Source organism: Scatophagus argus, chromosome 6 (assembly GCF_020382885.2).
Source record: "Scatophagus argus isolate fScaArg1 chromosome 6, fScaArg1.pri, whole genome shotgun sequence".
NCBI lineage: Eukaryota > Metazoa > Chordata > Actinopteri > Scatophagidae > Scatophagus > Scatophagus argus.
In genome coordinates this window covers 22,645,377-22,660,646 of record NC_058498.1, presented here as the reverse complement: position 1 = coordinate 22,660,646, position 15,270 = coordinate 22,645,377, and the positions used below count along the sequence as shown (strand labels likewise).

General features: G+C 39.7%; 2 protein-coding genes across 4 annotated transcripts; one reads left to right on the top strand and one right to left on the bottom strand.

Annotated features, from left to right (window-relative positions):
- The first annotated feature begins 9,456 nt into the window (after positions 1–9,456).
- Positions 9,457–13,659, top strand: LOC124060955 (glomulin-like). Of its 2 annotated transcripts, XM_046392393.1 has the most exons (16): positions 9,457–9,604; positions 9,682–9,790; positions 9,981–10,233; positions 10,471–10,561; positions 10,650–10,816; positions 10,928–10,981; positions 11,062–11,092; positions 11,196–11,285; positions 11,614–11,655; positions 11,749–11,822; positions 12,287–12,371; positions 12,533–12,642; positions 12,991–13,054; positions 13,133–13,268; positions 13,372–13,466; positions 13,547–13,659. In XM_046392393.1, exons 1-16 carry the CDS (start codon positions 9,509–9,511, stop codon positions 13,640–13,642), a joined length of 1,593 nt encoding a protein of 530 aa, XP_046248349.1. In that variant the 5' UTR covers positions 9,457–9,508; the 3' UTR covers positions 13,643–13,659. The 2 variants fall into 2 exon arrangements, with proteins under 2 accessions (XP_046248349.1, XP_046248348.1); XM_046392392.1 differs by having other exon boundaries at positions 12,991–13,268.
- Positions 13,660–13,773: 114 nt separating this feature from the next.
- Positions 13,774–15,248, bottom strand: LOC124060958 (protein SPO16 homolog). 2 transcript variants are annotated; one of them, XM_046392399.1, is made up of 5 exons: positions 14,993–15,248; positions 14,697–14,790; positions 14,273–14,414; positions 14,044–14,122; positions 13,774–13,940 (listed from the first exon to the last, which is right to left on the bottom strand). In XM_046392399.1, exons 1-5 carry the CDS (start codon positions 15,089–15,091, stop codon positions 13,833–13,835), a joined length of 522 nt encoding a protein of 173 aa, XP_046248355.1. In that variant the 5' UTR covers positions 15,092–15,248; the 3' UTR covers positions 13,774–13,832. The 2 variants fall into 2 exon arrangements, with proteins under 2 accessions (XP_046248355.1, XP_046248354.1); XM_046392398.1 differs by having other exon boundaries at positions 14,273–14,444; positions 14,993–15,238.
- Between the last annotated feature and the right edge of the window lie 22 nt (positions 15,249–15,270).

Sequence of the window (15,270 nt, the reverse complement as noted above, 5' to 3'; positions counted from 1 at the left end):
CCGGCGTAGAACAAGTGACAAAGGCGGGGTAATAATTTCTATATCAATATGTTGTCTGTGTTGAGGAAAAATCTGGGGGAAATTTCCATAAATTAAAGGCGCATTTATCAAACTGAAAGGCCCAACTATGTCTGAAGCATAACAATAAGACAATATCTCTAGTTCTTTTTATCATGTGCCAGAATGTTGCCAGTCAACCCATTAGAGACGAGCCACTTTACATCAGGTCTGCACACGGTGGGATTGATCCAAAATGACAAAGCCACAGTCAAAGGAAATGGATCCCGGCAGTGCAGAGACTCTCCCATTCTCCCTCTGGCATCCTCTGAAACATTAATGACCCCAAGCTGAATCTGATCTGGCCTTCTTTACTCAGTGTTTTATCTTTCCTCAAAACTATCAGTGATAACATTCACCTAACATTATCCCAGATAAATACTAAACAAGTATTCATCAGTTGTGTGAAAAAAACATTGCTCTAATTTCCAGGATGAATTTACTCACACAGAAATGAGAATAGCTTAAGTAATTTCAAAATAAACAAACTTAGAAACTAACAAAAAAACAAACAAACAAAAAACAAAAAAAAAACACTGACCTTCATAACTAGCAGTGAAAGAAAAGATTCTGTATAAAGTTGTAAAGTCTGTAAATTCTAAGAAGGGTCTGGATCAGATGACCTGAATGGAAGGCGGGAGTGGGCAGGAAGTGCCAGGAGACATCTGTGGCAGGTGGAAAAGAAATTCTAACACTCGAGTGAACACTTAAACGGATAAAGGCTGGAAAAAAAAAGGCTAAAAGCCTCCATCACTTCCAACAAGACATTGGTACCCCAAACACAGTGTGTCAGCATCTTTAAACACCGGAGAGAAGGGGAGATGACAAAATCGTTTTGACAGCCAGTTCACATGTAACATCTCCGATTCATCCACCTTGGGGAGTTGCTGGGCAGTTTTACCCCCACTGCCGGGGGAAACCAAGCCCCGTGTGTGATAGCAGAGTGGGCAGGGCCGAGCTTGTGCGCCACTTATTGATCAGAGTCAGACAGGGTGTCAGTCTCCACAGCCCTGAGATACAGCAGACAAGCAGTAGTTATCTGTGTCTATGAAGGCGTCCGCTCTGTGTGTATTGATTGGGAACAAGTTGACACTGGGAACTGTCATCAAAATGCCGATTTACAAAAGGTTGAGCAGGCGGTGGTGAAGTCTGCGTGGTCCAGGCGGTATGGATTTGTTGATGCAGCTCGCCCAGACAGATGCTGCAGCTCAGGAAAGACTGAGGTGTGCGGCCTGGGCCTTTGTCTCACCTTGGGAGCTTTCACCTCAGAGTACACTGGTGGGGAAAGCAGCTTTACACCATGTTGATAGATGTGAAAAAGACTGGACTACATTACTGCAACAGCCTTCGCCAGAGCACCAACAAATGTTGACTGCACACACACACACACAGCCCCTCCCTGTAATTGTTTGCTACAGGGGCAAAGCTTTTACAAAAAGGGGGCGAGGTCAAGGTTTTCCCTCATGAGACCACCATCTCCATTAGCTCTCAGTTCACTGGGGTATCTCTTTCTCAATAAAAGATATTCTCCTTCCAGACTAGCACCACTGGCGAGAGAAGGAGAAAATGAAGAAAATGTAAACTGAGCTCACTTCATTTTTCCACTGGTGGTATCTGGCCATGCAGATACTCTGAGTTTAACCTGCAGAGGGTTTGAGATGTTTGCCTCAGAGATTACTGCTACCGTACAATACATTTACATGCAAGGCATTCCGACATGTCACGGTAGGAAAAACAACATATAAATAAAAACATGAATGTTGTGCTTCATTTTCAGGTTCCTTAAACAGAACGGAGTCATCATTAATGGCGTCAGTAACACTCATGCTTTTCCTACTATGAGGAGTCAAAATGCTCTGTATGCGCTGGTGAATGGAACTTCATTTGCGTGGCGCATCAGAAAAACCAAGAATGTGAAAGTGAAAGTGATTTCTGAAAAACTCAGCAGTGACTTCTCTTTTAAAAGTGTCACTTATCAAAATTCTGGATTGCGCACAATGAAACTAATTTCTTTGAAATGTCTGGGGGTATTTTTTCTAAACAAACAACAATGATGTCAAGTTGTTTTTTTCAGTGTTTTTAAGAAGGGATGTAACAATAACAAAAGCTCACAGTATGGCACTAAAAGGTCCATGATACAATATTTACAACAACATTAGAAATGAAGAAAAAGATTACTTAAAAATGTCCTTAATAATAAATCTGATGCGCACAGCATTTATTTTGTGTATACAAATTAATTTTCACTATTAATTTACTTCAGCTTTCCTTCCTTATTAAGAACATAAAAGTAGCCATCCATGACCTAAGCACATTAAAAGACTGACAGGCATTGTGTCAGAGTTAAAATTCTCCTGAGATCTCATATTTTTAATAGTTTGTAGAAAACATTTGGAAACATGCTGTGTGACTTCAGTACATTTTAGGATTAGTTATGGGTGTTTGTTTTCACTACAATAATGAATTTCACTGCAATAATGAATACTGTGTGAGTGAGCAGTTGTTGATTTAACTTAATATCTTAAAAGGTTAGTGAACAAGTTTTCTTCAGTTCAATTAACAAACTAAATTCACAAAAGATAAGACCCAAAAGAAGCCTCTGAACTAACTATTCAACCTAATTCAAATGAAATATTTTAGGTGGCAGCATGTTTTTAAGTTGAACCGCCTTACTCACAGAAGAAGACAAAACATTTACACAGTCACACAAATGCAACACAGACGAGCCAATTAAACTGCACTGTCTTTAGCACATTTACATCGCAAATAGAAAAACATATACATGTCAGATCAGACCGTGTCTGTTTGTGGATACAGAGAAACAAGATGCTCCAAAAATATCAGCTCTACATATCAGCTTCACATGCATAAAGACACTTCAAGGACATTCTTCTGATAATATTTGTGCTTTTGCTTAAGTAATACTTTGATGACAGGGGTTTCACTTATATATAATTTCACTTATATGCCGCAAAACACCACAGCCGACTGGATGGATCGAATGATCTCTCCAGTGTTTCTTCTGGAATTTCCTCTTTTCGATTTAATTTTTTAGTGTGTAATGAGCAGCTCTTTGCCTGTGGCCGGATACGGTACCATTTGTAATAAATGATTCAATTTCACATGATGAAACATTTATAGTAAAAAGCAGCAATCACAAAAGCAAATCTGGACGATATAAAAACGTATCTTAAAATCAAATTCATGTGCCTGTCTCAAAAAGCAGCGGTGAAGCTGAAGCAGCGCCCGTGGGAGAGGCCCTAAACATGGCAGTTTTTCTTGACAAGCGCAGCGGGGCCTGGGGAGGTTTTGGGGCAGACAGGAGAGCTTGCAGCAGTCTGTGGAGGCCTCCGGGGGAAGCCGACTGGATAAATAGTTCACTTAGAAGCTCTTGCTCTCTAAGAGGTCACCAAGGAAATACGGGATGGAAACGGCAAGTGGAGAGGTTTTATCTGGCTCTCATAGGATTGCTGCCTGTTTGTATACCAGAATGCTCCATAAATACTTCACTATCTGCCGCATAAATGAAATGATACCATCAGTCTTGTCATCCCTGCTCTGTCTCCAAATCAAACAACAAAATAATGTCACTGTATCCTGCATCAGCACGTATCAACATGTAATAAAGCTTGAGCTACATAAACAAAAACACATAGCTACACCTTCAAATTTTATTACAGAAAAGCAAATGTGAAAGGAAACCTAAACTGTGGTTCTAAACTCATCTGTCTGAGCAGGAACTCGTACAAGACCATCCTCTACACATCGTGCAACTCAACTGTGCTGCCAGCAAATGAAATATAAATGGACATGTGATATCAGTGACTGAGATACATGGAAGCGTCTGAACACTACCCGGCCGCTCCGCACATGCCCAAAGTCACAAAGACCCACACACAGTATCTTCACCTCACCTGAAGAATGCTCAGGATAAAATGGATACTTAAGTCCATTATCCAATGATATAGCAACTCTAGATGGCTTAACCTTGGCCTCAAGCTCCACTGTAAGGAATCTAGGAGTTATTTTTGATCAGGACATGTTCTTTAACTCACACATAACACACATTTTAAAGACAGCATTCTTTCACCTGCGCAATATTGCAAATATTAGACACATTCTGAATCAGAAAGATGCAGAAAAATTAGTCCCTGCACTTATAATTTCCAGGCTGGATTATTGTAACTCCCTTTTATCAGGTTGCCCCAATAAATCTCTAAAGATTCTCCAGCTTATCCAGAACGCTGCTGCACAGTTCACTCACAAAAACCAGCATTAGAGATTATGTTATGTTGCTATAGGCTTAAACTCCCACAATACACTGAGCTTCTCTCTTCCTATCCTTCTCCTTCTGTACACATTTATGTCTCATTAATACATATTACTAACTCAACTTCTGCCCTGGAGTCCTTGTACTTTCTCGTCTTGCAGGTTCCCATGGATTGTGGTTGGACTTCCTGCTGTGGTCCTGCTTGAAACCTACTGAGATTACTACTGTTTAGTCATAATTTATTTTAATTCTCTTATTGTTCTGTACAGCTACTACCATTATCATTGTTACTACTTTTATTATCATAATCATCATAATACCATATGTACTTCATCATTATCATTATCTACACTTCCAATACTTCTGGCATTATTGCTGTTTTTTTAAAACTACATCTAAAGATTTTTTTATTCAGTGTTACAAAGAAATATTTAAGATTCAAAGTTTTCAGAGGTTTTAAGTACATTTTACTGATAATATTTCTGTGCTGTAACTCAGATATAAACTATGAAGAATTTCACTAAAAAACAATCTAACTAACTAATCCCTCTCAGTCATCAGTCAGTTTCTGTAGTACTTCACTGCGTTTAGGACGTCTCTGGGTGTCAAAGAGCATATCTTTCTCACTTACTGCACCAATGGCGTGTTTACAAACGGCAATCAAAAAATTATGCATAGTGTACCTTTAACTCACTTACTAGATTTATACTGAGCTTTCAAAAGTCTTCCTCAGCAGACAGAGTAATTGATTTGTTTTCACTAAAATAATTACAAGAGCATTCACTTGATCTGATGTATTAGATGATCTGTTCTACTTCAGCACTTGAAAGCATAACAAGACATCAGCAATAACATAAACACAACTGATCACAGATGTTACTTACTTTTGAGTTTGTACACCCTGAACCACTGTTAAAATAAAAGCTCATCAGCCAGCAATTACAATTGACAAAATCAGTGACAAACACGGGGGCTGTCTGTACAGTGTTTGCTTTGTGGCTTTTGTCTCAGGCTTTCATCACACAGCAATACAGAGAGCAAACCTGAGCGGCAGATGTCAGCTAAATCCGACCGTTCAAACACGCTTCCCTCCCTATTCATCTAAAATCAGGACTTGAGCTGCTTCTTTACTGGAGCTGTCTGGCTGGAGCATGAAGTCAGTGATTGAACTTCTATTATATCACACACACACACACACACACCAGCGCTTGTCGGGGGGGTCATGATCGGAGCCTTTGAAGCTTTTGTGTTTGCACAGAAGAGCAATATGTTGTCATTCAGCAATTGTGGAAAGCCTTTTTTAATCCTTGTGCTTCTCTGTACAACAAGCGCTTCCATTTAATTATACAGCACAAGTCACAGGTGGATTTATTTGCCTAATATAATGTCATATCACTATGACACTCAGAGCAGTGATGCTCATGTTACAGATCACAAGAACATAGCAGTCATTTCATTTGTTTTAGTGCAATAACTGTAAACCCGACACATCACGGTGGTTTGTGAAATAGCCACAAAATATGCATAGGACTCATGTACATGGACACAAATGCTCAATTTTTTGTCACTCTCAGCACAACTATCTTTAATGCATGCACAATATGTCTTTGGCTAAATGAAACACACCATTTAGAAGTGACCATCAAGTAGTGGTGGGTGTGCAAAGTCCTGGAACACCAGAACCCAGGGTTCAATTCCTGTCTGCGTTGTTCAGATTTAAGCAGTAAAAGCACTTAACGTTAAGGTTAAGAAAAGATCCTGATTTTGGCTTAACATTAATAAAACAGCAGTTCATGAAATACTGATGACATTCTTCCTTATATGTATATATATATATATGTACATATATATAGATAGATATAGATAGATATATGAATTGAATTGAATAAATGTAGTCTTCACAGAAAGTGTTACTATAAAGTTTGAACTTGATTTCAACTAAAACATAAATTCAATTCAGGCAGAGACAAGCTAAAAACACTCCATAGCAACGATGGGTCTTCGATCATTTAACTGTGTTCTCCATCATTCTAGACGATACAGCAATATGAAAACGCATACAAATTGCTATTTTAATCACAGACTGTTAGTGGCAAAACCCCACCTACAGTGCAGGAAATCAGGCAAATATTTCTGTGTGTGAGTGGGCAGCAGAGCGTGCTGGATGTGCGCAAACACACTTAAACCTTTAAAACTTTTTTTTTTTTTTTTTTATGGGGATAGTAAAATTGGGGTCTTTCCACTATTTATTTTACAGAGCTGAAAGTGTTATTGGACTGGATCCTTCCAGACAGTTCCACATTTTCTGTGACCATACACAAGTGCTCTGCTTTAATCCTATTACATGTCAAGCACAGAGGGAGATAAGAGGTTTATGTCCGAGTTCCTCACAGAATGAATCTCTCTCTCTCTCCCTCAAGACAACAGGAGAGCTACACATTTGTTCTTTGTGATACTGACGCTGGTTCTTACAGCTGCCACTGCATCTATTGTGCTACCTTGAAAATAAACACATATTAATAGCAGGATTACACGTGAGGGCACAGGAGACGCTGACGATGAATGAAGATCAGGTGAACGACATAATCCAGAGATGGGTAAGTCAACAATAACGTATCACTGTAGTGATAGAATACTGTTAGCTGATATTAATGATCACCTGTCACTAGGATGCTGTGTGGTATCACCTTTAAGCGAGGGGACCTTTTGAAGTGTGAAGGTTTGAGAAATCAGCCGAGTAATACAGGGACTTCAGCGAATTAGTTGCTGGCATCAATTTGACCAAGAGCTGGTAGCTCAGTCTACACTGGATCCTGTGCCATTGGTCTCATTCATTCAAACAAAGTCTATTTCATGAAATATGTGCTACTCATAGTTAATCCTGAGACTAAAAACCTCATAACATTTGGTGGCATGGAAACAAAATATTCCTGACGTATGTTTTTTTCGATACAAATAATAATTCTAATACTAATAATAATTCACCTCAGGATAAGAAAATTTAAAATTTAAGATGTAGTGAGCAAAGATGGATGATTTACTATTCCACAGCTCTGCTTGTTTTGTATTAAAAACAATTTTGGTTCTCCAGATTACACTGCGTGGCTCTGCACAGGTGCAGCAGTTTAACAAACACCACAACAGCAGGATTTGCCTATGCTTGTCCTTCTTCTAGTCTGTGTTTGAGGATCACAAGCCATTTTTAAAGTTGCTTACTGCCACCTACTGAATTGGAGTTTGTACATGTGCTTTTGAAGTGAAAACAGTTTGGCTTCATATCATCAGCTCATTAGAATTTCCAATTATCGGGCCAATAAATTGTCTGTGTCTGTGTGTGATAAATATTGTGCATCCCCTTTGAAACAGGTATTGGCCCAACATGATTAATTGAGTGCAAGCGCTAGAAACCATTGACAATAAGTTTTCTTATTTTGCCCAGTAAAAATCAATCAGTTAATCAATTTGATGTCAACTATTAATCATAAAATATTTTCATAAATAACAAGTTTCAGTAAGAAAAATCTCTGACTCCAGCTTCTTAATAGACCAAACAACTAATCAATTAACCAAGAAAATAATCAACAGATTGACAATGACAATACTGGCAGCCATACTGTAGTATACAATTTGAAAAGCAGCGTATGCCCACATCTGCCAGTGGGCCTTCATGATATCACTACATGTAAAGAAGAGACTTGAATGGACAGGAGAGACTTGATGTTCGCTGCAAGTAGGTGGAAAATACCTATAATGGCAATCTGCTAAAAGAAGTTGGGAAATATCAGCAAATTGGGTATCAATACTGAGCATCCTTAATATGATGATAACCAAGGTGTTCTGCCTCTACCCCCTGTATTTAGCGAGATACTCCAGAAGACGATTTGAAGCCAGAGGACTACCAGCAGTTCAAGAACTTGGGATCTGCCTGTCTCACCGAGGGTGATAGCTCACAAATACTCAAATTCCTTCAGGATGAGAAGAACCAGGTTATTTCTCCTCTGCTGCCAACACAGCTGCTCTATGCTCCAACCTGATGAGTTGTAGTCACACCTTACAGACAGGCAGTGACAGTAGATTGACAGTGTTAATCTGTCATACAGCACTAAAAGCACAGTCACGCAACAGGCACTTAGCTGCCTAAGCGAGCCGCAGCAGCCACTTCCCTGCTGCTCGACTATGCTAAACGTGAGCATGCAGCTGCTGCTCTGTGCATGCTGGCCTCTTGACCCGGAGGTGTTGGGAGGAAACAGGCAGATATTCAGTCAGATTTCTCGCTCCAGTGATAACCCTCTTCAATACGGCACTCCTCTAAGTGCCCTTGGTTGTCCCATCTCTCCACGCTTTGCACAGTTGTGTGTAGCGTATTTTTAGAAGCATGTATCATTTCTTATTCCTTCCTCTTTCTGAGGCCAAAACAATCTCAGGGGACTCAAATGATTGATTATCAAATGAGAGAGTGATGGGATTATGTTCCCAAAACAGTTGATTAAATTCTATTGAAAAGGAGAAGAATCTTTTGACAGCCTTCTGAGCTTTTCAAAGCCAGAGCCATACGGCCTCAGAAGGCTGTTTTGTAAAAAAAAGAAAAAAAAACAACAACACAGCATTGTTGACAGATTTAAAAAGAAGACACAAAAACAGAGACAGTGTTCAGCTAGCACACTTGAACATTCAACAATGTGAAAATTATCTACAAGTATACAATTCAATATAAATGAATAATTTACAGTAATGATTATGCAATGAATTTACTGTTTTAAGGAAATCTGTATTTTCCCTCTAACAGTAGCAAAAGTCATTTTTCTTTTTTGGAAATTATTAGGAAATTCAAGCGTTATCACTGATTACACCAACCATCCCACATCTTTTACATTAATATACCAAGGGCCTCTCAGATGTAGCAAACACTCTGATGATGCATCTCTTTAACTTCATTAAATGTAGACGTTCAAGATGCCCTCGTAGCACACACACGATCATATCTGCTCGTTTTGCACCCTCTTAGATTATACTCACAGCTGCAGTCAGTCTATTCAAATGCAAAGCAAGTGTGAAACTGCAGTTGTTGTTGTTGCATGCAAATGGAAAGGAAGGGCCTGGCGAATCTTTATCTCTATCACTGTGGTTACTGTTGAGGTACAATAATTGTTCTGTCTTGCATTTTAGGTGATTGTGAAGTCTATGGGTTGTGTTCTTGTAGCACCTCTTTTAAATGAAGTAGTCAAAAAAGAGAAGAGTTCTGATCACTGCCAGGCTGCACTCACACACCTGATCACGGTAGGTACAAACAATTTATCTGTTTAATGTTACATGTTTCCTGTTTTATTGGGATTAATGTGTGTTCTGTCATCTAGACCTGCAGCCCAAATGAACTCCTGCATAGCTTGCTTGAAGTAATTGAAAACCTCGACCCAGGTGCTATTTCTGAGACCATCTTAGCTCTTGTTCCACATCTTCAAACAGGTAACTCTTGCAGTGTTATTACTTACTCACATATCATCAACCTGTAGACTTTTGACATCTAGAATTCTTGTAAAATGTATGAAGAATTGAAAAGCCTTCTTAATGTTTGGTTTTCTTTCATTTAAAAGTGGTGTTTGGCTCCCCCTGCTGTACGTTAACACTAACACCAACAACATTGTGTTTCTGGAAGTGTTGCTGTGTCTGGATCAGAGAAAAGGAGCATGTGTGGGCTTGGCCCTGTCCGCCCTGCAGAAGCAGCTGTCCCGCCTCCCTGTTCCTTACACCCAGCAGCAGGAGGAAGCCGATGAGTATGGACTGTGTCGCTGCTGCAACGCCTTGGCTGCGTTCGCAAAGCCATTCACAGAGGAGGTGGTGATGAGGAAAAATGGAAACTATGTGACCACCCCTGAGGATGAGGAGCTAAGGACCGAGCTTCTCAAGTTGTACGTTTCTGTCTCTTTGGTTGGTTAGAGGTGGAGTTAAGGGTTAGTCAATTATTATTTTAGATTCTTACGCTCGTAAAATTTATCATAATTATTTATCTGTTCAGATTACTTTTACCTATGTTTTAGAAAGACAGGACAATAATAATTAAACGCTTTTCATAGTTTTAATGAGGTTTAAACAATTTGTGGGAGTGGACAAAACTGTTGTAAAAGCTTCATTCTGATTATCTGCAGCTGCATGAGGAGCTTGAGAGATCCTCTGCTCGATGTGGAACTGAGTCGAGACAGAAGATCATCACTCTGGTTCTTTGCAAGAGAGACAGTGGTAAGAGCAAGTGTTTCTTCACTTTTCTATCAATGGGAAAGCATTGAGGCGATGGAGGATGTTAACCATATCACAATGTGTGCATCAGGTCACACTATCCGCAATCCAAGTGTCTCTCTCAGAGCTCCTGTTCTTCAACCCTCTGAAGAAAAGCACCCAGACTGATAACAGTCAGTCCACAGAGTCAAGAGCTTGTCTGGCTTATCTCCTGTTTGTGCAGCTCATCACCATAGACAGCTTTCCAGTTGTGTTCAGGTGAGATGAGAGGCCACATATCTGGTCAAGCTGATGATACACCCTCACTACACACAGAGATGATGATGCTGTGACAAACAATTCAGAAAGTACTCTTTCCTACTGTTGCAGTCCTGTATTTGTTCTTCAGTGCAACATGGAACTCATCAATCAACTACTCAGCAGGTATGCTATAAGTACAACACGAGTGTAACGTGTTGTTTTAAAATTATTGACTTCTGAGTGCAATCTTGTTTGTTTGACAGCAAAAAGGAATCGCACTTGCTCAAAGGACTGGTGAGAATACATCAATGTGCAGGCACATTCTCAGAAGTGAGATTAGACAAAGCAGAAAACTGAGGTCATTTTTCATGGGCATAACTGTGTATTTTTCACTCAGGCTTTGTATACCAAAAGTTTGGAGAGTGTGCAGGACAACAGCCTTCCAGTGAGTCTACTGGAACTGAAGAGCTTCTATAGTGTACCACAGGTAAGACAAGCCGAGTCAGTTTTACAGGCTTATGAGCTGAACTAAGAATTTTGCTGTTATATGTGACAAAGTTAGCAGTCTATCTGACTTTATTCAAACAATAAATGGGTAATAGGATTAGGCTTAAAAATTCTGAAGTATGATAACACTTTTGATCAAATGTAACTGCAACAAATCTCTACTGGAAATAATAGTACGACTGCAATTATTCTGTGCAAATTCTCAGTAAGCACTACCATCCAACGGTTATGGAGATTTGCAGATGTTGTTGATTCAAATGCGAGTACTTTTGCTCGATCAGTGACTTTCGGTGTGCTGAAATTCACAGAACCTGCGCCAAGTTCTTACTGACTGCCCAATGCAACATTTGGTGAGTACACAGTAACACCCGATGGGAGAAATTTATTCCACTTCTGCCAATAGTGTAAAACACATGCATGTGCTGAATTTTCTGCCTCCCCAGAGAGAATCGGGACTTCAGGTTTTCCAGCTGTTCATCAATAAATTAGATGCTGAGGCAAAGCACAAGTTCTTCAGGTGAGAGAATCATCAGAACAAAGTTCATATGTTTGTCACGGAAATACAGCACATGGACTACACTGTGTGACTATGATGTGCATTTTGATAAATGATTTCCTGTATGCTTGCTTTAAATTCACACCAGTTTTTCAAAACTATTTCACTGTCAAATGTATTTAGGCTCTACAATATATTGATGCTTACAGATAATCTACTCCATGCTGAATTCACTTTTTGTTTGCATATTTTCATATCATATTTGAAATACAATAATATCAATAATCAATACATTTTGCCTAAGCTTAAACAGAAAATATTACATTAGTTTTTACATTACTTACGAAAAGGAGATTAGATGTACACCTGACAGAGATTAAACTACATTTATGTCTCAATTTATATATTTTTTACTTTCTTGTACTGTTTTTGTATTTTCTTCAGCTACATCTTATACTGTACTGATGTGAAGTCATTTGTTGCAGGTGCATGTTAAAAACCAGCAACCATGCAGGAGTAGAGAGTTACATCGTAAAGAACATCAGGAATCAAGTAGAATTTTCTACACAGGTAAGATAAAAGACGACTTCCAAACATCACATTACTAAGTTTTACAATAATTCAGAAGATTCTCCTTTTTCTCTTCAGCCTTAGTCTCTGTGAATCAGATGGTGTTTGATGTGGTGATTTTATTTGAAGGTTGTAATCTATGATAATTCTAACTCCTCCAGCTGGGTAATGCCAATAAATGGTTCCTGGGAGAGGAGCTTCTCTCGTTGTTGGGTCTGGTGTTATGTTTGCCTCAAGGTGTGGACACAGATTTGCTTAACAGTATGGACAGGTAAGTAACTACAGGTAATGTGTATTTAATATTTTATAAAACATTCCACAAACCTTTGCCAGACTGGAGGTAATGTAGTCTGACCGAAGACACTAAATGTGGACACTCACTAAAGTAAGGGCTTTCATTTGGTCAAATCACAAACCAGATGCATGCTCTACATATGTATTTATGTTATGACCTACATAAGAGAAGTGGAAAACTGAAGTGAGGGCTGTATTTCATGAAATATGGAGCTAAACAAATACAGATTTAGACGAAGTTCATGCTTTGAAAAGCAATAGATAAAAATGTCTATAAAACGAGAACTGGGACAATTCATCCAATGCCCTGTCTTTGTTTATCCAGGATAATGGAGAGTCTGAATCTGCTACGCTATCTCCTTCTCAGAGACAAGGACCTGAGGAGCCCCGTAAGTCAGTCTAATTCAGCACTGTCACTGCTCCTCTGCCAGCCAGCCTGGTTAATGATATTCTCCTGCTACCTTCAGGCAGATATGTGGGAAGAGCTGTGCAGGATCAAAGACAAATATCTTACAATGCTGCGTGTGTGTATCAGCATATCAAGAGCCTATTATTCCGCTGAAGTGAAGGCACTGAGGGAGGATCAAAAGCTAAAAGCAAAAGGTAGGCGTTAGCTGCTAATCTGTGTAACAAAATGACAAAACAAAACAACCTTGCACAACAGCCTGCTTTCATACCGCAAACCATCTCTATTTTCTTCACCCAGAGGCCAGAGATGCTGCTAGAGCCACCAGATTAATCAAAAGCTTCAGAGTAAAACAGGAGACAGTGTCCGATATGTCCCCAGAGGTCCAGCACCAGGTACTGCAACTTCATATTAATCCTCATTTTGAGTTTGACGTCTGTAAGCCCAGGAAGCTGACTATTCTCATGTGTGTCAGGTGTTGCAGAGTGCGCTGGTGACATTTGACTTGATGGAGAGTCTTATCGTCCGTATTGAAGAGATCGCAGAGGAAAAGCTGAGGATCCCGAAGTAAACCAAGCGTCAAGTCGGATTACTCGGTTGTTTTTCTTAACGCTGTTTAATTGTATCTGCTCTGTTTGACCAATGAAATACATATAGATTTTTCTATGGCAAAGTTGTCAAAAAAGTAAAAACAGGACAATATATCAAAACATCTTTTGCTCATTCACCAAGTATAGCTTGTAGTGGTTACTGGATCACCTTTACAGCTGGTCTCTGAGCATCTCCCACACAGGACTGCTTTCAGTGACGTGAGCCTGAGCAAGAGACATCATGTCGCTGACACTGTCTGCATGGGGCTTACTGGTGGCCTGCAGACAAATGAGAATCGGCTCACTTCCAAGCATCACAGGGCATCTCCATCTTATATTCAAGATTTACCACGTAACTTTTGTGCGCCGTCTCTATCTTTACCTTGGCAATGGTCAACATTCCATTAACAATTTCAGCATTGTTTCGCACAGGCAGGACCTTGAGATTACTGCCAAGGAATCTGAAAGAGAGACGGACTTCCTCAGTTTTTAGAACTATAACTGGACAAATAATATAAATCTTAGAATCCTGGTTACATTAGTGTCAGTCAAGCAAAACAAGAGAAGTAACTCCCCTCCAGATTAAAGACATAATACAGCTGTTTATCTACCTGTGCTGAATCGCAGACAAAATGTCCAACTCCTTTCTTCCGTTAAAAGGGGCATAAAGAAGTAGAAAGCTGTTCCGGTGTACTTGCACAAATGTCTCTATCCTCTCAAAGAGTCCAGATTCCTCGAAAGGCCCCGGGAGGTCTTGAGGGTCAACCAACAGAAATGCAGTACCTAGATAAGTCATTTGTAAATGTCACAATTTATTCATGTCGAGGTTTTATGCAACTTTATACAAACTGGCTTTATTTGGTTACCATGAGATTTACTATGACTAGAACATGCATTACAGACAGGCTTATTAAGAATACAAATACTACTACTTGTCAAAGTACCAAGTTAGCGTATTTGTGGAAATTACTACACAACTGGGCTTGTGTTAAAGGTTATCATGTTATCAGACGGAAGAAAACACAGCAGGTTTACCTGACAGAGGAAAAATAAAGGTTCCAGGGTCAACGCTGTCTGAAAATCTGATTCGGTGCTGCTGCGCGCTCAGCATCCTGTTTGTCTCGTGCTTCTGGTAAAACAACCACAGACAATTAAATTAACGTTGCTTCTGAACTCGGTTAAAAGAGTAGTGTTAACTGTTTAATATTATCATAGGGGTTTTCGTTTTACTGCGCTAGCTCGATAGCTAGCAAACCCATAGTCTTCACTTCATTTAATTAACCGCCACCGGTGACCAAATTTAAAAGGGCTGACGGCTGACAATAACCTACCTGGAGTGACGTACTGACTATAACTGTTGTTCTCCACTGAGGAGTCGTTTCTTTGAGTGTTGCCATGTGATACTGCTGCTCGCTGAAAGACATATTCATAGAGCAGTTCTGGTAATGAGAGTCATTTTAACTTATTGAACCAGTGTCGTCTTCGAAGCGTATTCGCACGAGACAGCAGTCCGTGTATCCTGTACGCAGCACGAGCGTCACTGTGGTCATGTTAATAGGAGGCCAATAGGCGACACTTTATGGCCGCTCTTAAGTTTGTGTAGCTACAA